Here is a 23,090-nt window from a genome sequence, read left to right as displayed (position 1 = left end):
TTAGCCGGTTACATAAGCCCTCTTATATGATTACCCTGGTAAAATAGGAAGAAAAATCAAAACCTCTCAAAATACAGGCATGGCTATTCTGAATGAAATCAGAGGCCTGTCTCTAGCAGTGTTTGTCTTCTGACGCTCTTCCTCAGGCTCAGGTGAGGGGAAGCTTGCACTGGCATGCATCTCCAGGACACCAGGGTACCTAGCTCTTCTCTCCTTTCCTGTCTCTCAGTTCTAATTCATCGGTGCCTCTGACGATCATAACCTATACGGGTCCCATTTAGAGGTGTAGTTAACTGTAGAAAAATTCATGGCAACGTCAGTGAGAATGTTAAGATGGAAATATGTTACTTCCTGGGGGGTGTTGAGTGCTGCTGTTGCCTTTTGGTAGTTATCAGGGAAGCGTTTCTCAGCTTTTTAGAAGCAGAGGACGGTGGTGCGATACACAGCAGAGATGCTATGCGTTGGAAACCTGGCCTGCTTTCAACCAGCAGGCAGTCGTAGGACTGCCTCTGCTCCTGAATTCCCCGCAGGTGACTTACAACTTCAGATAACGGAGGAAACCCCTGAAGATAGGAGGGGCTCGGTATGGGTTACTCCTGTTCTTTTTATGGGGAACGCGAGTACTGTATACGGGTCAGTGCCTGAAGTTAGGTGCTTTCGCGTCCCTTGGTGTGTTCTCTCCCTCTTCTGTGCAGAGGGAAACTTGCTGAGAACTGCTGTTTGTGCAAGAACTTACCAGTCGCTGCATCGTACCGTCTTAAGGAATTTTTGACATGAATTTGCAACCAGTTAACACAGGACCTGGTTTACTGGAGATGATTTAGCAACCTACTGGTAATACCAGTAAGGTTTTAAGCGTAGTCATGTTCTCTGACTATTAAACGTGACTTGGCATTGTTTTACCATAATCCCTTAAAACTATACCCGGCACAAATAATATTCCCAAGAACTCAGGCATGTACAGGAAGGAGGAGGGAGAACAGGGTTTCCTGGATAAGCCAGTGGATGCAGCAGATAACTGGGAGGAAGTAGTGAAGAAAATGTCTTTCTAATAATTATTTGTGATTTAGTACTGTTACCAGTGACAGCCATTCTGAATTTGTGCAAAACAGTGTTTTTTCTAGCAAATCACTCTGGCAGGAGTGACATCAGTGCTGAATTAGGTCTGAAGTGTGTTTGTCTGTTGTTTTATTGGTGTGCCTAGAAAACCTGCTGTATCGCGTTGCCAAGCTGCGGCTTGTCTCCCTGCTTTGAATCTTGCCTGGGGTTAGTAGCTATGGCTGCGTAAAAGTGCTCTGTGCGGTTTTAGGATGGGTAACACAGGCGCAGCAGTCTGCTTCTGGAAGCAGTGCCATTTCACCGAGGCTGGCCTGTTTTGGTGAAACGATTCTGTGTAAAGTAGCCCCAAGGTTAGTGCGGATGCACTGATGTTCAAAAATCAACTTCTTCCTGGCATTTCCTGGCAAGAAGTAAATAAGCATTTCCCCCTTTTTGTGGATGGAGACACTGGAGCAGATGCTGTGGTTTAGCTAAAGCCACAAAGCTGTTTCATGAGGTGGGGAACACAGTCCTACAGTTCTTGGTTCCTAGTCTAAAGTCTGCTTACTCTCTGCACTATTTTTTTTTCCATGTCTTTTTGCTGATAGGTACCAAAAGATACAATGGCAGACTTCAGAGAATTGCTTGTATCTTCCCCAGAGCTGTAACGAAAGCAAAGGGTAGGAGTGAGAGAATCCCAGCTGCTTATTTGAAGCATCTTGTTCATAGAAGTGACTCCCAGGAGTGAATTTCCCAAATACTTTGACCTTCCTCCTGTTCTTTTTTTCGAACTCCTGCTTTTCTAGAACCCATGAAGTCTGTAAGTCTCCAGCTCTGTGAAGCTGGAGGATGGCAAGTGGGTGACTGAATTAGCTGCTGTTCTGTAATGGTGCTGACAAGCCTGGACCCTTTGTGTTCATCCTTTTCCTTTGTCCTCCCATCTGAAAGCCAGATGTTTCCACATCTGCTCTGCCCTGTTGCCTTTTTTTTTCCCCTCCAGGCACTTGAAGAGTGCATTCCCACTTGATTTTTTGTTTAAATGTGCTCATGCCCAGGGATTAGGAGCTGCACACTCGGTGCTTGTGTCTGAAGACTGTCAAAATGTCTCTTTTAAAACAAAAAAAGGAAAAGTTGTACCCTTTATCAAGGTTGATGCTTTCTGGGTATTGGTGGGGAACAAAATAGTTGTAAATTAGTTTCTCCCAGTAAACCAAATCAAGGTCTGTTGTGTGAATTAGAGTATTACTGTAGAAGTGGAACAGCTCTGGGGGCTTCTTGGATTTCCTTGACTGTGATCTGAATAATGAGGTCTTTTCTTCAGAAGACATATTGGTGTGTTTTTGTTTGATCTTTTAGAATCAAGTAGTGATCTCTTCAGACCCAAAACCTGAATGGCTGAGAGCTGCTAAAGCTTTTTGCGCTGTAGCTGGTAGGTGGTTTCACCCCGATTGTATGGAAAACACCAGAAGAGGTCTCCAGGGGTTGTCCTCTCTCTTGTCCCTCCTCCAAGAAAACAAACATACCAACAAAATCCAGTCCTGACCTGCCCTCCAAACAAACCCAACAAGCTTTTCTGCAGTATCCCTTACATGTATGTTTTGTTTCCTTAAGGTCTTCTCCCTAGCTCTGTATAGCTGACATGAGCTGTAGAAATTCCTGGTAGAGCAGGAGAAACGGAATTGCCCCCGCTTTCTGGAAATCCTCTTTGTGTAAAGCACCTACAGCAGTAAACCAGATCTTTAATCAGTGATGGAGGGTTATGAGGAATTTCTGATTTAATAAATGAAATGCTGAAATATCTTGCTTCTGGAGTTCCAGTGTTCTGCCGGCCGTCTGTGATCCTAGTAGCAATATCTGGGGGAAATGAGTTTTATGCAGCCAAGTATGGTTACTCATGAGCTGAGGATGAAATCAGATGTAGTTGTGATGTTTGCCTCCACATGTTTTCCACCGTACTGGGCTGAGTGGCATAAGGTCTGTGGACGGTATTTAGTCTGTTAATACACTGTACGTATTAAAGTTTTTAGTGTTATATTAGCCCAATGTAGAAAAGCATTGGGGAAACCTCAAATATTGCAGAATTCGTATGTTGCTTTCTAGCATTACCTGGCAAAACATGATGCTGCATGTTATCTTGCTGGATTGATGTCAGATCATAGCATATCTTGTTGCAGTTTACTGCTCATCTCCCTGTGGCCTGTGTGAATACGCTTTAAAATAAACAAACCAAGCCCAGGATGATTCAGATTCAATGCTCAGTCTTTGTGTTTAGGCTTTGTTGGTTGTTTTCCCAGTTTCTCTAAAACATCTATTGTGTCAGACCACTCTGGCTACACAGTTGCTTGCCTAATGCAAACAACCTGCCCTTTGTTTGCTTGCCCTTGCTCAAACAGCAGCTGAAGATGCTAACTGAACTGCATTGTGTGTTTTGTGTACAAGCTGTTGCTTTGAGCTGCTTTAAACCGTGGAGAGGAGCTGCAGATTTCCACTTGGGTCAACCTGCAGCACTGACGGTCACCGTGCAGCTCTGGGGCCTGGCAGGGCTTCGTGCCGCCTGCTTGAGCCTGGGAAGGGCATTTTCCTGCTTCCACCTTAACGCTGAATTGGTAGAAGTGACAGAGCCCTCCTTATTTAGCTACTTCAAAGAAAGGAGCTGTAAACTTTCTATGGAAAGAAGTAGAGAATGAGAAAAGTGGACTTACGCTAGGAGGTGAATCAGTTGTCTCCTCTTCGGAGGAGATGCAGGTAGGCAGACAATGGTGAGAAGTGAATATATGCAAACAAATGGTTTTATCACCATACACTTAAACTACAGTAACGCAAGGTGTGTTGATAATCTTTGAGCTGTTTGACCCTTCTGATTAGTGATTTATGCTCTGTTTGTGAAACCACATCATTATTAATAGCAGCATATTTTTAAATGTATTGAAAGAACATTTCCTCTCTGAAGAACTTGCTGTGTCACATACTGCACCCAAAAATAACTAAAATTGAAAAATCCTCTCAATTTTCAGCTTGCCTGTTGGTCTGGTTTCATCTATATGTAAAGGAAAATTGATTTTAGTTGCTTCAGACAGCAGGAAGAAGCGGGGGAAGAAATGACTTTGGAAAATAGTGTGGCTTCTTTGATAAAAACTACAAAATGATTCTTTCAAGGGTTGCACTGGTGTCCGATCTAAAATGTGTTCTGAGTCTCAAGGGATGCGACTTTTACTGTGAAAAATAATGAAGAGGAGAGCTCTTCTTGCATTCGGGATCTTTGCACTTTGATGTTCAGGAAGGGTTGTTAAAACTCCTCCTGTGTGTGCTGAGAGCTGACGAGCAATTGGTGTTGCACCCTGCATTCACCTGCACTTACTGCTTGGCATTGCCTTTTCTTGGGCGTCTTGACCTGAGGGTGATAGCGAGAAGCTTAGTGAGGTCTTCTGAGGTGACTATAGCCAACGTTGTGCACAGAGCGTTCTGCTTTTTAGCACTCAAAGGAGAAATTCCAATTCTTTGTTTTAAAACAGAAAAGAAATCCAATCACATCTTTACGACCTTACATCAAAGCCGAGGGGGGGGGGGGGGGACCCTTTCCTCTATATGTTCTCTTGCAAAACACCCAGTTTGCGTGCTGCGTTTTCATCCCGGTGAGACTGCGAGACGTGGGGAGTGAGCCGGCCTACAAGCAGAAAGGCTGTTTCAGCCTCTGTGTAACTATGGGGCAGAATCGCCCACAGCTGAAGCCCGACTCCGACCTCTTTTGGGGACTAATCAGTAGTTTCTCTACTTGGGATACTTGTGGGTCACCCCCCAGCCCCAATTCCCTTACTCCTTATATCTGTGCTTAAGAAGCTGGGATTGTGTGGGTTATGTGTTTCAGGGTCTGTGATGTGAAGAGGGTCCAAAACAACTTTCTTAGTTTACCGGTATGCGGAAATTTCTTGCGCACGGAGTAAGCTGCTTTGCTCTGGAATGAAGCTTTTGAAAATAACTGCAACATGAGCCTCTGGAGTGGTTGTGTTGCAGTAAATCCTTGTAAACCTAAGCCAGGTACTAGCAGTATTGCTGTAACAGTTGAATGATTTTTATTTCTCCTTTTCTTTATTTGTTTTTTTCAATTACAGCTGATTTCCTCTTTTTTTCCCCCTCTTATTTGTGTACAGTTACAATTATGGAAAGGCATGTGTAAAACTGTTTGAAAAGATGCAGTGGAGAGAATTTGGGGCTTGAAGAAAGGCAGGAGGAGGAAGAAGTATGCTGAACTATCAAGCTCTTGCTTGTTTTGCAAAGCTCAGCTTTGATTTGCAGATTTTGGGGGGGGACGGGACCTCTTTTGGCCTGGGCTTTGGGCTTTCGAATTAAAGTAGCCGCTAGGTGGGGAGCCTGCTCCTTCCCCCACGGCAAGAATGACTCATGAAGGCAGCTGATCAGAATTACTCCGTCTGCTTTTTAAAGATTTATTTTTCTTCCCGCGTAATAGCTGTGTGCCAGTGGTGGAGCCAGAGCCAAGTCTCCTACCAGATGGGAAGGGAAGGAAGAAGGAGGAAAAAAAGAAAAGGGGGTTTGGAAGCTTTTCGCTCACTGGCATGAAAACCTTCAAATCTGCGCGCTGGGAAGTATTGCTCCGCGCTGGTGGTCAGCACCGGCAGCCCCAGCGGGCCGACTCGACGGAAGCGAGCTGAGCGGCGGTGCGCGGCCGCGGCTTGCTGCACCTCCTCTCAGCTGCGGCCTTTGTGGGGAAGGGGAAGTCGCGGAGGTGGCGCGAGGACAGGCGCGTCGGCAGGGATGGGGGAGCCAACCTGCCCGGGGCTGGAGATGACAACGGGGCGAGGGGAGAACGTGCGGCCTGGGGCGTTTACCGGCGAGCTGAACGCGGTCGGAGGGATGGTGTTTGCGTGGGGACGGTGCCTGGGAGCGAGTTTGCTCACCCAGAGCGGCAGCGGGGTACTCCGGCTTCCTGCCTGCTCGCGCTGTCATCTGAGTCATTACCAGGCGTCGCGGGGCCGACCGCTTCAGGTTTTACTTCGTTGCTTCCCTCTGCTTGCCTGAGATGGCAAAAAGCGACCGTCTGAACAAGGAGGAAGAGGCTAGCGGCAGCATCGCGGGGAGGATGGCCGCTGCTTCGCTCAAGCGTTGGATAAACCAGGAGCCTCTGGGTACGTACGCCCGCTATGGGAGAGCCCGGGCAAGCACGGGTAGCGTGCCAGCACCCGTGCCGGGTAACTTGGTAGGAAAGAGCAGCCCTTGCCCTTGGGGTAAATCAACAGAGTAGCGAAGCGTGTGAACGCAGTCATTTTTTTGGTGCCCGTGGTTTTAGCTTGGAAGGACACTGCTGCCCCGGAGAGGGAGTATTGCTGTAAGAGCAGGTGATTTAAACTTGCATCTCTAGTGGCGACCTCAGGATTTATGGAAGAAAATGGTAATTCGGCAACTTGCTTGTGTGTCCTTTTTCTGCTGTGAACATGCTGGATGTTGCCTGGTATTTTCTGGGACTTGAAAGTGCGGTGTGTGCTTTATTATTATTATTATTATTTTTTAACTGTTGGTAAATGAGAACAAACTTGGGGTTAGAGGGGGGGAGCAGGAACTGACATATCTCCAATTTGCTTTTCTAAGTGTGTGCGTGGGGAATGCTGTACCTCTTGTTGACTAGCAAGGACCTGGCCTTTGCACTACAAATATAAATTCACAACCATGCTAAAGAGAATTTATGAGTACAGAACCCTTCTCCCCCCCCCCCCCCCCCAACATATATGCACACACAGTCTTGCTGGAAAACATCTATTGATTCACGTTATGCAGTAAATGAGGCCTGTGAGACACAAACACGTAGCTCCTTTCGTTCTCCTGCATGAGATGTGCTGGGGTGAGATGCAAAACTCTTTAAACAGCCACCCCTGCATGCCAGGCTGAGAACTGATGTGAGTTGTGCTTCGTCGAAATAGGCTGTCTGAGGAAGAGCGCCACACTTGAAGTTTGATTTGGTTTAAGTCTTCCCTTTCTTCTGTCCGTGGTTTTCTGTGGGCACTGATGAAAGGCTGAAACCCAGTCCATCTTTGTGCTCTCAGGATGTTTTAAAAGCATTGTTTCTGACAGAGGCAGGCTCCAGCAGCTCATGTGCCTTTCCTGAACACGGAGTTCAGATCAGCAAGTGCTCAGCATTTTCTTTTTTTATTTTTTTGCATTGCTATCCTGCAGGAGTTTAATGAGTAAACAGGATTTAAAAGTTAAGCAACATTGTGTTCCAAAGAGTAATTCTCAGTAAAGAGCTCAGTGTGTCACTTTGTGCATTGCCAAGATTTTTTGCATGGTGTGGGGTTTTTTGTAATAGGAAGTGCTTTCTGCAGACCATAATTCATGCTGTTTGCAAATGCTGTCTCTTCCCCCCACCCCCTTCCTGAAATAAGGCTGAACTGCGTATCTGGTTCCTCTATAATTCTCTTGGAAAACATGTATGTTTGCAAGAGAGGAAAGAAAATGGCCCATCATCTCATTAAGGTGAAAAGAATCTTATTTTCAGGTTGCAAGAGATAGGTTTGAGGTTGCAACTCAAATTTTTCTGATTTGGGTTGTTATTGCGTGTTTGGATCTTGTGCTGTCTTAGTTTCCCTGTCATTCCAGAGAAGAGGAGGAGAGGTGGGTTTTATATCTTGATCCGGCGCAGGAAGCTCCTTGAGATGGCAGCAGATTAAGGGAACTTAATTAAGATTAATTAAGATTATTAATAATGTTTAATAGCAAGCTTTCATGAGTAGACTGCATTTTGGAGCTTCAGGTAGTTAAGAACCATGATGCACTGAAGTTCTTTTGATAATTTGCCTGCATCCCGGAGAGGGACGGAGGTGTCTGTGGAGTCAGGTGAGCCCAGCAGGTCTGGAGAGTGTAGCGTTGCCAGTTCTGGTCTGTGCGCTTCACGCCTCCGTTACGGATTTTTCATGACAGTCTAATGATAAATATGAGCCTGTTGTAGGAGGTAAAATATTCAGAAAAGCTTTCTGCAAACCTGTTGAGAGCACAGGGAAAGAAAAGGGAAATACCTTGAGAGGCTATTTAATTCGAGAACTTAGAAATATATTTGTTTTTCTATAGAGGAAAACATTATTTGAGGTGTTTGGGCCACTTCTGTGTTCAAGAATGTATTTGCAGACATTAGGGTTAACTTTTATGTTATAATCAGACATCGACCTTTGTATCACTATTTTCAAAATGGTCACATTGATGTCTCCATCGAAGCTTTGATTCGGAGAAACGGAGGCTCTGAAGGTAGCGGTGAGTGACATGGCACAGTAAAAGTAAGCTCTGGTCACCTGAAATGTTGTTTGTTTGTTTATTTGGGAGTTTTTTTGCTTGCTGTGTGTCCATCTTACTGTCTTGATTAAACCTGTCTCGTGTGGCAGGTGGCTCACTGATTCAAAATCCATGTTAGGCCTATTTCAAGTACTACTATTTTCATTCAACTGGGTGTCACAGCAGGGGGCTTATAATCCTGCTAGCTGTAAGGTCGGGAGCTCAAATCCTGCGAAACCTGGCTCATATGCTTCTGGGCTGCGCTGCTTTAGGAGGTATGAACCTTCCTAGCTATGCAGGCCACAGAGTCTAGCCGTGGGAGAAGGCTGCATGTTGAGAGCCCTTTCCAGCCCTGCGTGCTGGATGTGTCACAAGCGTGCTGGCCTCCTTCAAGGTTCAGAGATTTACTGCACTTGCACAGGCTGCCTGGGATGCATGTATGGTTCCAGGAAGTATCACGCTCACTGCGCAGTGTTTGCTGTGCACTTTGCTACCGTGCACATGCCAACTGGAAAGCCCCGACTGCTTCTGACTTAGTAACGGGTACGTGTGTATGATCCCTTTTTGTGGAAGGGTTTCTCTCTGTGAGGCTTGGCATGGGCATACAAAAATTCTTAAATCTCTTCTCTTTTTAAGAATACGGGTGTCCTAATACTGCTATGTTTGTATGTCTTTCTGAGCAAGTTTAAATGCCATATTGTGACCTGATGCTTGTTTCTGGCATGTGGCAAAATGAAATGCATTGCAAGAGCTCAGCCTGGAATCGTGAACATCCAGTTTTGTCCCAAGCGGTTGGTTACTTGTTCTAGCTGAAACTTTGGATGGCCTTGCTGCATTTCTCCTCCAGATAGGAGGGGCAGTATTGCCTCCTGTTCTGTCAGGACAAAATGTCAAGTAGGTATCAGTCTAGTCAGTTTAGAAGATGAGTCTTCATTATTTGTGCTCTAAAATTTTCCCTTTTGCTCCAGGTTTGGATGCTCTAGCCATGGATCAGAAAGGTTATCGGCGAGGAAGTTACCAAAGCAGCACTAGTGATGAAGATATGGTAGAAATAGCAGGAGCATCTCTGGACTTCTCCATGGCAGATGATGACCCTCCGCTTGACCGAGAGATGGGAGGTAATACTCACGTCTCTCCATTTTCTGTTCTTCGTAACAGCTTTTGGTAGCATTTTATGTTAATACTTTCTTTACAGATCTCTCTGTTGGCCTCTGCATAGGGTGAAAGACTAACATCTCACAGCACCAATACGAACAGTTTGAAGTATTTTGCGCTGCATGATGTCCATGAATATAGACTTATGCAGGGCAGGCAAGTGCTTGCTCTCCTGCCTTATTTGGCCTACAGCATTGCTTTTTAACAGTGGCAGGTGGGAGGTGTGTGTTCGGCACAAAGTAGAAAGTCTCCTTAAAATAAATGGCAATTACAGCAAGCAAGCTAATGACTTCCACATGATGGGAGGCACTACTTGATTATCTCCAGCAACTAGGCTGCCTGATCTCAGGCTGTGTGCATCTGATAACCTGTCAAAGAGGAAAACTTCTCTTTTAGCCCTCTGTGTTTAAATGTAGCACATCTTCTCTTGCCACTTTGTTTTCAAGGCTACTGGACAGTCCTTTCTAGAAGTTTTAAAAATAGCTGGTGTAGGGAACAGCTGGACAGGCGATGTGGGAAGTATCTTTATCCTAAGTTTGAAAGGCTAAGATGGCAGTACTCAGTGATTGCTTGGTTTGTGTGATATGAGCAGACTCCTGCCTCCCTTTGCCTTATTCCTTTTCTACAACTGTCCCAGATTGTCCTAGGCCTTAATGATGTGGAGAGAATCTTGAAAATGTAAAAAAGTTGGAGGGGTTTGATCCTAGGCTTGCATACAGCCTGAAACACACAGCTGCCCCGCTTGCCTGTCAAAAAAGGTTCTGTTGATTCTTACTCCTATCTGAACCTGAATTTGTGAAATTAATTGCAAGAGATGAATCTGAATTGCTTTGCTGAGCTTTGGCACTAAATAAGCAAGGTCTACCAAATCTCCTCCTCTGTGAATTATAACAAGTTAGTTTAAAAATATTAAATTTTGGTCAGCAGACTGCAAGTCTCTGTGATTTCCCATAAACCTTCCCTTTCTCTTCTCCCACCCCATTTACTCTAGGGCAAAAAGTAATGAGAAATCCTTCTGTTTTGCTTTTTGACTGTATGATCTGCCTTGAGGTAGTGCAAATGAAAATGGCTTCCTCAAGTGCCTTTCACCTGTCACTAGCTGAACTACCAGCCCTTCTGTTGCAGCTACTGGAAGGAGCATGCAGTTGTTCTCTACTTGGCTTATTCCCTCTCACCACTTGCGTCATGCTGAAGTGTAGAAAGACTCTTCATATTTTTGTAGTGGCTGCATTAGCTCTAACTGATAAGCACCGGTTTGTGGTTATACATTTCTAGTCATTTGTAAAGTGAATGCATCTAAAGGTTTATGCCTTGGGTGTGTCACTTCCTGGGTTATTTTTGAAACCATTTAAAGTGAAGAACAGTAGTTAGTACTTACAGGTTAGTATGTTACAAATATTACGTGCTATACTCATTTTAACCTGGCCCACTGATAGAAATGACTTTTGGAAACATGTCTGGGAGTCAACTTCAAATCCCTCACATATGACTTGAAATAATAACTTGTAACTGAATTTTCTTCTAGAGAGTTATTAATTACTAGTATGTGCAGAATTATATACATAGAAGTCATCCCATTATGCGTGTTATTGATGGAATTGTAAATGTGTGTTCTCTTACCTGCTCTTTAGTGCTGCTGTTTCCATAGCCCTCTGGATTTCAGCTGTCTGAAATCTTTATCAGTTTAGTTATACCTGATAAACTAGCTTTATTTTCCTAATGGGTCTCATTCAGAATAAAGAACATAAATGAAGATAGCTTAACATCTATGCAGTTAGGTCTGCATCTTGTAGAATTTTTCTTTGCTCTGAAAAGTTTCTGCTGACCATCTCTGTTTCTTTTTTTTCCTCCCCACCTAAAGAAACTGGCTTTTATGCAAACTTTGAGTAGATGCAAAAACCATGTGAATTGTCTGTTTAGGGGCTGCATCTGCAGAAGGTGTTGTTGCTATGTTTGTCTTTAGTGCTTTGAGGTTAACTAGTTAATACAAGCTTAAGAATATCTCTTTAAATTCTCCTTAATATCCTCAAACATACTTCTTTCCACGTTGTCCAAAGACTTCCCTGATGATGATAGGTGTTTTGTTTATGGTCTTACGATCTTAAAAGCCAGTTTTGTGAGGCTTTAAGTATGTGGGGTGTTTTTTTTTTTTTTTTTTTTTTTTTTTTTTTTTTTTTTAAATGATGTGGATCTATACAGCTGACTGTGTTGAAACTAGCAATGTTTGTGCATTTAGTACTTTGGAAGACTGATTTCTTGCATAGCTTTCCAAGGGTGTCTTGCCTCTTGACCAGACATCCTGTCCTATGTTGTAATCCAGCAGTGGTAGCATTAATGTGAAATAAGAATCAGTCTGTGCTGACCTTTAGCTACTGATAAATTTCTTCAGCTGATTTGCTTAGTTGATACACTTTAGAGCATCTTATTTGTAGAGAGGAAAGGGGGGAAGAGGTAGGCTTATGAATACTTTAGAGGAAGCTGCATCTGAAAAGGAAGAACTGACTTCACTATCTTACCGAAAAATGTCTTTTCCATGTCTTTTCCATGTATTTTAAAGGATTGGTCAGTCAGCGTTGGAATCTCCTTATCTGCAGGATGTAATCAAGTTTAATGTTTAGAGAGAAGGGACTAAATTCTTTCTTTAACTTCTTGTAAGGAAATTCTTATTATACAGAGTTTAGAAGCGGTGGTAGATTGCTTAATTTGAGTTTATGCGAATGTTTTGCTGCTTGCCTGAAAGTACTCGGTTGTTTCCCTCCTTATTTAAACAAGATTTTCCCATCTCTGTTCAGTGCATTTGAAGGCCTGCAGCCACTTGTGTGGGGGGGAAGAAAAGGTTTAGCGATGGGAGTCTCTTCCAGTGAGACAGATGTCACTATAGCATAGCTGTCTTTGGGGCTGAGATACTGCCCACCAAAACGTGTGGCTTGGAATAGAGCTGGTGTTGGCATTTCCAGAGATCGCCAGCCTAGCTGCTGAAATGCCAAAGTTACTTGTCTGTTCCTTTTGACCTCAGTAAACTTGGTCACTGAGAGAAGCAAATAAGCACAACTTCAGATTTTTTTTCCTCCTTGTAGAATGATCTGAGGTCTTATGGGTGAAAGAGGCTCTCTCTGTTAATGCTAAACTTAAATTGCAGGGGCTTTTTGACACAGAAGGAAAAGAGGAAATTTAAGAGGGGAAATAGTTGCCTGCCTAAGCATTTGTTTCAGTTCGCTTTACCAACTTCTACTGAAATTGGGAAACGTTTATTTCAGAGTGGTGACGAGTATTTGGGCTCCAGGTGTATAACGTGTCCTGTGCAGATGCAATGGCAGCACGTACTTCAGTGGAGCTTAATAATTGAAATTCTGCTGTGCTGGAGACTCCTGTGAACTTCTGTTCAGAGCCAGTGCTTCTGACATACTGCTTGCTGGCTGTGTTTTTGAATGGAGGTTTTTTTTTGACGGTGCTATTTGAAGCCACAAGCAAACTGCCTTTTGCCTTCTTTTCCAAGACTGTCAGTGTCTTAGAAACTCTCCTTATGCAAGTTAGTTGTGGCAGCTCAAGTTCACAGAATGGCTGAGGTTGGAAGGGACCTCTGGAGATCATCTAGTCCAACCCCCAAGCAGGGTCACCTAGGGCAGGTTGCCCAGGATTGTGTCCAGACGGCTTTTGAATATCTCCAAGGATGGAGACTCCACAGCCTCTCCGGGGAGCCTGTTCCAGTGTTCAGTCACCCTCAAAATGACTGCACCTGGAGCTTGTAGATCCTGTCAAGTGGCTTGAGGGAGAAGCATCACATGTATCCTGATAGATTTGTAAATTGGGATTGCATTTCACAGCTTGTGCTCTTTCATACTTGCCTTAAGAGCCCTGGCTAGTGCGTGACTGGATTTTCTCCCTGGGTTAGGTCCCAGATGGAAGTGGTCAGCCTTGCATGCTGCCTGGAGCACAGAACACTTGTGCTGAGAAATACCTTCACCTGGGAGCTATGCTGAATATGAGACTTTGTTCCAAACTGGTATTTGCATGAATGCACCTACGTCTTAAGACTTGAGTTCTTAAAGAGCTCGATCCAAGTTGTAGCCTGAGTGGTTCAGGCTTGTTTTAGTTAAGACATTTTAAAATAGGCAGCAGTTACTCTTCATGTCCGATACTGTGCTATTTGTAATTGTGCAAAGCAACTTGGTATAAGTAGCAGTTTTTATCACTCTTATCTTTTCTGTTTTGGACTTCAGCATTTGAGCAACAAAAGGAAGCAGACAAGACTTTCCTTGCTTTTACACACTGTAAAGTTGTGCTTGAGAATCAAACTTGACTTTTTTTTTTCTTATGTTGATTCTACAGTGGTAGTGTTTCTCATGCCATGTGGCAAGTGAATCTTAGCTGTGATATGGCTTTGTTGTTAGCACCTCAGCAGCTGTGTTAAACTGGCAGGTGGCACTAACATATTGGAAGCCACAGAGGACTTTCCTCCATTCACTTTCTCCATTAGTCTTACCTCCTTCGGCATTCATAGGAATCTAGGGGAAAGTGCAGATTTTAATCTTGGACGAAGGATTGAAGGGGGCAGCATGGTCTCTTCCAGGCTATAATCATGCTCTCCAGAAGCTGTTCGATTTATCAGCAACACCTACTCTCTGCATATCAGTAAAGGTGCCCAGAAAGACATGTGATACTCAAGGTGCATTTGTACAGCAGGAAGATGTTTTCTGCTTCTTAATTGTAGGGATTAAGAAAAAAACTATTTCCTTGTTGACTGTTCTTGAGTATTGAACAGTTATTTGCAGAGAATTATCCACAGACACTCAGATTTTTAAGTCAGACATGCTGGCTTAGAGCATGTCACTGTTTACAGTTTTCTTGTATGCCTTGTTTTATTTGCTGGTGTTGAGTCTTTTCTGCTCTTTTGTAGTCCAGTTGGTGTGAAGTCCTTCAAAGGCAGTTGAAGAGATTCTGCTTACCCAGCACAAGTTTCTAACAGCAAGCTTTGGCATCACTTTCCCAGACTACTTACATGTTGAATAGCCCAGTACATGTAGAAATCAAGAAATTCCACTAGTGCCCTGTTTCTGTTTGGGAAAATACAGTGAGTTTCTGCCTTTAGCATCCTGTGTTCTCAGTGAGTTTCTAGTCTGTTGGAGAATTTTCCTTGTATCCCCTGAGAGCCTAGTTTCTGTAAGACTCTCTGAAAGAGATTTTGTTGCAAGATTCATAGATGCCCAAATATGCTGTCAGTCAATTATTATATTTGCAGCCCTGCTGATTTTTCAAAGAGCTTTAAGACTTGAGGCCTGTTTTCTTTTAGAAAAGTTATGTTGAAACTATCCTCTTATATCAGAAGATTTGTCTCCTGGATGAAGTATTGCTTCTGTCAAGTCGTTTGTTATGAAGGTAAGTTGCGCTGATTTCTTGTTTTGAAAAGGGACGTTAAGGAACTATTAAAGGTATAAATGATTTCCTCTGAACAGGTGAGAGTAGTTCTGGTTTGGTGCATAAGCTGGGCAATGATGCCAGCTTACTCTTTGCTTTGCTTCGGTGGCTGTTTCTCAGCTCGTTGCAGTGGTGAGGCAGACACACTGGACTTGGAACAAGGAGATGCGATGCTCGGGCATCAAAGTAGGCTCTGTATATACTTTCCATTGTAAGGGATGGAAGCAGGATTGTGCTCTACACTTTTTTCAGAGAAAGACTTAATATTTTGAAGACTTTCTAGTCTTTTGTTGTTGTTGGATTTAGGAAGTTTTTTTTTTTCTTTGAGCTCTAAGAGCAAGAATTGAGAATTGCAAGAGCAAGAAACATGTCCCAAGAGCAGCAGGATTAGTGAAGCTTACCTTCATCTAGGTTTGTGTTTTGTATCCACTAACCTTGTCCTCAGCTGTGCTCTCCAGACACTCTTGCTCTCTGTGTTATGGTTTGATTGGGAGAATGAAGGCAGGTGATGTAGTTAGTTGCCATATTGTGGTAGGTCAGCTGGCAATTGCTGGTCGGAATGGTTAAAAGCCTTTCCTTGGTGTGCTAGCCTGGGGATCTCTGCATAAGCTGTTGTACAGAGGATTTCACTAAACTTTATTTTTTGAGACTGCTGCGCCTCTGACAAGTTCAACTAATTGACCAATGCTTTAGAAATGTTAAAGGGCCAGCCACGGAGGGCAATGACAGGAGCATCATTTCCTTAAAGATGAAAATAGTAACAGCACTTTGGGAAGAGTCCGAGTTAAGAAAGGATCTGTGAGAGAACGGGGAGGTGTCAGTAGCTTGCAAAAGATCTGGGAGAGATTATGTATCTTTGAATCCTTATTTTACTTTGATCCCCACCAAAGACCTAGAGCTGTGAATGTTCTCAAACCAGTGCTTCACCTAACAATATGCCTGAGCAGAGCATGGTCCTCTTTCAGCAGCTGAATAAATAACGGGGCATTTGTACAACCTTGCTGTTGTTTGTACGTTGGAGTCTCTAAAGATGGTCAGAGCTAGGTTACTAACACAGTTTCTAGGAGTCTTCATGCTGCTGCCGAACTGTCATAGCTGTTTGAAGGTCTGTCTGAGGGAGCAAGCAAGTGGGTCAGATGGAGCCAACCTGTTTCCAGAAATCCGCCTCTCCCAAAGCCATTTCAGTGGCACAGAACTTGCCCAGAACACATCCAGGTTGTGCTAGTGTCCTAATATACACGCTTCACTGGTGGTTTAGGCTAACATGTGGGTCTGTAAGGAGAGGAGCAGCTTGGCGCAGAGGACTCCCATTCCAGTCTGCCAGCTCTGCTTATGGGACCTCTAACCTTGAATATAGAGAGGCAGGGAAAACATCTAGCAGAGGTGATATTGTTGGCCCTCTGCAGCTGGATTCACTAGATTCAGAGCCCCAAGTCCAGATGTTGCCTTCAATGTCACTTCAAATAGCAACGGTTTTGTCACCTTGGCATTTTTCTTCAACTGCCTTCCTCCTTGACTCCCCCCGCCCCACGCCAAAAAAGAAAAAAGCATGATATCGCAGCAGACCAAAGTCAATATTTGCAAGGGTGTAGTGTTTCAGACTTGTAAGGCAAGGTTTAAATGACAAGCTATCACTAGCAAATTGGAGCCAGAAAAACTTAATCGCCAGCCCCTTTTAGGTCTTATGTGTGTTGAATGGCAAGATAAAGAGTGCTAATGAGGCCCTGCAGAGGGGCACACTAAAGTATTGCTTATAAAGAGAGGACAAAAGATAAATTCGATATCTGTCTACTCAAAGGCAGCAAGCAAAGAACACTGCCACCAGCCCCTTTTAGCAAGCAAAATGGCAGCTAAGTGGGAATATAAAGGTTTTTTTAGTACATCTGTGACTGACCCATCATCTCAGGAAAACACCGTTGATAAATGCACCCGTTTTCCTGCACTGAAGTTAGATTGGTCCAGAAGCTTTGAAAACATTTGAGTCCAGGAGAACAAGGTATGTTCTAGGCCAGCATGCCAGGAGCATCACAGCCTCTGCTCTCCTGATAGGCAGAAAGCTCTATAAAGAGCTTTCATGGTTAGCTGTCAGGGCCTGTGAAATAGGGCATCCCTCCACAAATAGATTGTGGGTAAGGGTGTTAATTGGCAGAATTTTGTCAGATCTGTTTAAATTGGACTGTTGGGGTGAAGGGGGTCTGGAAGTCCTGAGTGCACAACTGTAACCCATTTGACTCTTAGCACTTCTGAGAGCAAATAACATTAGCAGCAAGTCATTCTCTGTCTTGGAGCCTTTGAGCAGTTAACTTCAGCTATCTGCAATGCTGAATCTGTGCAGCACAGCAGACAGGCAGATTTTAGACCTGTCAGACAATGTCCTGAATGCTGAAAAGCTCTTCTTGCAGCTTTGGGGTGAGGCCTCTCTCTCTGTATGTCAGGAGTCACAATCCCTGGATGTAACCAGCTTCCTCTGTCCCTTTTTGCCTGTCTGTGCTGAGGAAGAAGGCTCCTGTGGCGTGAACCTCTCCTTGTACTGCTCAAATCCTGCCCCTTCCAGGGAGGTGTAAGGGTTGGCTCATGTGACTGTTGGTGGTGACGACATGCTCAGAGTGCAGGGAGAGCCCAGCGCTGCTGTGGGTTTGTCTTCAGACTAATGCAAAGGAAGGAAGATGCAGCAAACGCTGCTGTTGAAGAAATAGCAGCTATTTTCCCTTGGGCTGCATAGCCGTGAGATGGGCTTGTCAAGGCACTTCAGCAGGGAAAGGAGCGTCTAAGCGAGGGTAAGGAGACTCCTTCCAGGGAGAAGGCTGGTATGAATGAGAGGGGAACATGTCTGTCTGTAGATGCACACTGCAGGGGCTGTGAGGCAGCAAGAAGCTGCTGGTCGTGGCTCTAAAGCTGCTCTGATTTCTCCACTCTGAGAAGAGGGTGGTTGCAAAGGGTGAGCAGGGGAGTGGGGTACAGGATTTCTGTTGGCTAATGATGTTGGATAAAAGGCTTGTTTAGAGCCTTTCTTCCTTTTGTCTGCGAAATCCTTTCTTCTTTTCAATTTGCTGTAGCAAGGGGCGGCACAGAGGGAGACCTCTCCCAGATGGTGCTAGTGTCATCTTGCTGTGCTGGGGGGGCCAGTTAATAAAGCCCTGGAGCTTTTCTGTTCTGCAAGTGACAGATGCCTATACCTTTAATAACTACTGACTTTTTTTTTATGCCAAGGAAGAATCTTTAAAATGGAGCATCAACCCATTTTGGGGGAGGAGAGGTGATCAAAATGCTAAAAAAAAAATCAGTCTTAAAAAAATGAGCTGTACTTCTAACAGGGTTGCATTTCACTTGCCATCTTAAGGCATCAAGTACTGCCTCTTGGTACATACATGAGAAATTGGGGAAAACTATAGGATCACCTTGATCATGTCCTGACAAAGCATTATTGAGCTCATTTTCTTCTTTTATTCCTATGTGGTTATCCTAGGATTCTCGATTTGCAACAAGCTGAAGCAGGAACTATGCTCTTGATTAATATTTATATCTGTCAGCCATCTTACAGTTCAGTATTACTCTTAAAATATAAGGACACCCTCGTTATCTTGTGTCTACTGGACTGTCCACTTACATGGCTGTGAAAAGGTCATGCATTGCTGAAGACTCTTGGGTTCTGATTTTGTAATATAAAAACCAGCCACTTTAAAGGCGACAGTCTGGGCTGAATGGAATCAGTGTGCGTAAAACAGGATCAATCTTCAAACTGTGGCTGGCGTGAAATACCTGGCAAGCTGTTTCTGAGAGTGCAAATCAAGTCAGACTGTCCTTTCTGTATATGGCCTCTTAGCAGAGATTCCCTGCACAGCTGCTGGCTGTGGTATTGATGGAATCATATAGGCCGATTTCTGCGGGGCTTGAAGCACTGCACGACAGGACAGACCTGTGATGCGATCAGCTGCAGCCCAGCTTGTGTTCCTAGGCAGTGCTGTGTGTTGCCTTTGTGCTGTTGGGGTCTTGTCTGCATTGCTCTGTGGCAGCTCTGAACTGGGAGTGGGTTCCCAAGACAACTAAAATCTGCTGGCCTGGGTGATTATTTCAGAAGAGTGAACAAGGAATGACTCTGATCTCATCTTTTTGCAGTAAATGCTTCTCAAAATAGCCTTTGTTAGCTAGGCTTAACAACACTTTATTGATACTTCTTTCTTTTTTAGTTGGCCTTATCTCTGGGAAAGACTGTGATAGGTATCCCAAAATAAAATTGAACAGACAGTGAAAATGAGCTGTCTCCAAAATGAAGATGTGAATTATTGTCATACTTCTAGGAGCATTGGTCATTCTTTTAGAAACAAAAAGAACTCGTTTGACTGAGCCGCTTAGTTTTGGAAAAGGTTAGTTTTCGAGAGAGAGTAAGTCATCTCATCTCTTTCCCAGGTAAAGTCGTTGTTGTCTTCTCTGTCCCTGGGCGTAGTAAAAACCCATCGCCCACACCTGCTGAAGCCTCAAAGGTATCACCAATATAGCCATCTTGGAACAGCTTCAGATTCAGGTAACAGCAGTGATGTTGCACTGCTGGCTCCTTTATTTGGAGTAGAGAGCAAAAACAAATGTCTGGATGGATGCTGACTTCCCTTAATGCTGTTAAAAACAGTCAGTAAAGTCAAATCCCCTCTCTTATCTTTATTTTTTTATGTCAGCTCTTCCAGAGAAGCAACCACTGTCTTAGTGAGGACGTTAAGTCCAGCGTAATGTGAGAGATGACCCTGAAATGGGAATTAGGCAGAGGTGAGCGAGCTGGTGAAGACAGAGTGTCTGGTGTTCTGCAGCACAGCCTGGATGGGCACTCTGTGTTGTCCTATCTGGGGGGGGGTGGGTAGGGGGCTCAATCCACCTACCATGGCAGAGCTGGTGACGCCCTGGACAACACCAGCTTGCCTCATTCTGATAGAGTTGTTCTGCTCCAGCCACAGTCTTTACTTCTGCTGTTGCCTTGCGGTCAAGATCTGCAGCTCTGAACTGTAGATACTGACTTGTTTGAGCTGTCATTGACTGACATGATGCCTTATCTTGTAACCTGTATCAAATGACGGCTTTGGGAGGAGGGGTTGTTTCCTGGAGAGGCTGCAGTGAAGCGCTCATCACTACAGGTTTATGCAGGTAAGCAGGTTCATGGGGTGAGTTGCAGGTGCATCTGGGCTGTGGGCTGAAGTTAAGGTTATTTTGTGGTACTTATCAGCTATGCTGTGTGACTCATCTTGTTTCCCTGAGGCTTCTTCTCCTTTTAGAGGCTGCTCCGCAGATCTGTGGAAAATGAGTTTGGGAAGACTTCAGAGGTCTGTCTTCTTTTTTTCTTTTTGGATGATGGAGTAGAGAGCTGACTGAATTTCTTCCTTCTTTCCTCCCAGCCCAAAGACAGCTTTGCCATGGTGGTATCTACAATCTAAATACACTAAACAAAATACTAAATATTTTAAAGCCTATTTTATCCTTTTATATAGGAGCTCTAATACTTTTTCTTCTCCTCCACCTTTCACTTTTGATAGGATTTTGGTTTTCATCTTCTTTTTCCCTCTTCTGGACAGCTGGAAGTGGTTGAGGTTACTTACGGAGCTGTGTGCGGATTTACCCTGCTGCCCAAGTCTGAAACGCCAGCTTCCCTAAACGTGTCTCCCTGTGTACACTCTGGGAAGCTCTTTGTAGTAGTGTGTTGGTGGAGAAAAACATCCATAGTGCATGATGTCTGGATTACTAGGACTGCGTAAGCTGATGCTTGCTCTGCAGAGCACAGAGCATTTAAATAGTATTGGTGTGCTCTGGATTGCCAAGTGAGTGATTTGTGGTTATTTAAGGCAGTGGTTCCCAATTCAGATAAGAAATGGGCTATTGAGGCCTTCATTCTCTTACTGCCTTCTCTTAGCTTCTCTATACTCCACTTCCTTTTCGTTTGCCAACTGGCAAAAAGATGGTGCCTACTGTATTTGATCAAAATGCTCAAAATCTCTGCTCCCCTTTTTGTACCAGCAATATATGTTTTCCAAGCCTTTTTTAAAAAAGTCTCCAGAATTGGGATTTCAGGCAGGTGATCTGCGCAGCTCCTTGCTGCTTTATAGCTTGTCATGAAACTCCATCCTTTGGTCCTCCAGATAAGTGGAATGAATGCATCTCCCTGGTGCGTTGCACTGCAGCGCACAGAAGATAGAGGCAAGTTGTAGGTACAAAAGAAGGGGCTGTCAGTTGTATCCTTTCCTCCTACCTGTGCGTTAGTTGCAACCTTTCTTCCTGCATTTCTTAAACAGAATGGAAGAGGCTTTCTTTTGACAAAGCTGATACATGGCAGATAGTCTGGTAGATGCCAAAAATTCCTATGTAAATTGGTGGGTAGAAGATAGCTCCAGAATGTGCATTAGCAATCATCTGGGCTCAATGTAAAGAGTTTACTGTTCCGTTTCCAGTTTTCTTTTAACAACCGAAATGGTATTCTTCACTCGAGCTTGGTTTGGGTCATGACTGTGTCGACGTGTGTGGTGCCTGTTATTCAGAAGAACTAAAGTCCTAGAAATGATGGAGTTGTCAAGTGGCAGTTCTGAGCAACCCTTCCTAGATGGTATTTTTTTGTGATGGGGATTTCCCATTAGCACGATTTTAGTTTTTAAAACTGTGAAAACAAATAGCAACATAGCAGGTTACACTTAAGAACTTTTCAGTTGTTAGGGTTGTAGAGAGGGAATTTGAGGATGAAAGTAGCATGAAAGGCTTCTTAAAGGAGTTTCAAAACTAGTACTGAGTGGCTAAAGTAGTGGCCTTTGTATCTTCTAAGGACACTTTTACATAGTGGATAATAGACTGGGGGATACCTGCCGTCTCCACTGAAAGTTAACAGAAAGTTTCTTGTAGTAACCTAGGTGATTTTTGCCCTTTCAGCATCTGGTAGCTTTGAAAGAAAAATATATGGAGTAATTACTGAAGGGTTCTGTTGGTATTGACTTGGAGCAGAGGCCTCAGTGCTTGCGTAAGTGAAGGAATGAAGTTTGGGTTGCGCTGCATGGAAGAACTTGTTCCATGTCAATTAATCTGTCAAGAAATCTGCTTGGTTTCTTTGGATAAGATTTAAAAGACCTCTGTTTTGTCTTTCCCCAATGTGTTTCGACACCTTCTTCAAACTGCTTGAAAAGGAGCTTTAAAAACCATGTTTTTAAAGGAGTAGGGAATAAGAAGGGTTACATCAATAGCTGCTTTAAAGGTCCTTTTCAGATCAAAGGTAATGTTAATATTTTGGTTTTGGAGCACATGAAAGCAGGATTAGATTCACGAATATTTTCCAGGTGGAAGAGATTTCAATGCACTTTTTCCAGAGCAGTTAAAAACCACTCGGGTCCTAGGCTTTTGCTCTGGAAACTGTAAGGGGAGGCTTGTTTTGCTGATTTCTGTTCAGCAGCATTGCCCCTGTGGTTCAGTGACGAGGAGAGTGCTGCGCAGGGCTTCACCTCCCCTCTGCTGCTGACCCCTATACTCTTGGGCAATTCGCCTCCTTCCCCCTCTGTCATCTCCTTCACGCTGCTCCTTCCCAGCCGTGACTTGTCTAGATCGCGGGCTCTTCTGGTCACTTCTCCTAGTGGATCATTACAGCTTTTAGCATAACAAAGCTCTGATGTCAGTCAAAGCCTTGCACTGAGATAAAGTTAATCTTTCAGCTGACTCCTCTGGCATTCTTTCTTACCTGCTATTTAATCAGGGGATCAGCGTTGCCGGGGTCCTGTGTCTGCTGTTTGAAGAAATTCCTCTTGCGTTTGCCGGGAAAGCCTCTTAGCCAGCGGTGGTGATAGCAGTGGTGAAGGCATTGCTGTTCACCTTCCCGAAACTCCGTTTCTAGCCACTTTGCTTGGGAGAACTCCTCCCTTGAGACACTTGAAAGGCCTGGGGCAGGGGGATATAGCAAAGGGTGGTCATGAGGTGTTGGTTTGGTCCAAGCATCCATGGCATTGTAGGTGAACCCTTGCGCTCAGGTGCGAGAAGGAAGCACAGAGCAAACAACAGGACTGTAAGGAAGTAGATGCCCAGCATTAGCTCATCTGGGAATCTGCTGAGCTGAGAGAACTTAACGCACTGTATTTAACCCATTTTTTTATGATGGGGTCTAGTGTTAATTGATTTATTTTCTTTGCAGAGGATGGTGGAATTGGAGGGAATGACGTTTAGGAAACTTTGTTGTAAAGCATGGCTTGTGCCATGCAAAGCCT

General features: G+C 44.1%; 1 protein-coding gene across 19 annotated transcripts in view; it reads left to right on the top strand.

Annotated features, from left to right (window-relative positions):
- The window catches only part of LOC112990889 (H(+)/Cl(-) exchange transporter 5), a 54,393-nt gene that overhangs the window by 14,006 nt on the left and 17,297 nt on the right, over positions 1 to 23,090 (top strand). For 12 of the 19 annotated variants that reach the window (XM_064517947.1, XM_064517962.1, XM_064517959.1 and 9 more), the window contains one exon: positions 9,279 to 9,428. In XM_064517947.1, coding sequence (XP_064374017.1) covers positions 9,279 to 9,428 — 150 coding nt within the window. Of the gene's footprint in view, positions 1 to 5,878; positions 6,180 to 9,278; positions 9,429 to 17,470; positions 17,658 to 23,090 lie in introns of those variants that run through there. The other 7 variants (XM_026112937.2, XM_026112932.2, XM_064517956.1 and 4 more) reach the window with 6 other exon arrangements.

Source organism: Dromaius novaehollandiae, chromosome 11 (genome assembly GCF_036370855.1).
Source record: "Dromaius novaehollandiae isolate bDroNov1 chromosome 11, bDroNov1.hap1, whole genome shotgun sequence".
Classification (NCBI taxonomy): Eukaryota; Metazoa; Chordata; class Aves; order Casuariiformes; family Dromaiidae; genus Dromaius; species Dromaius novaehollandiae.
Note: the sequence above shows the minus strand (reverse complement) of the source record. Positions and strands in the feature narration are given on the sequence as shown.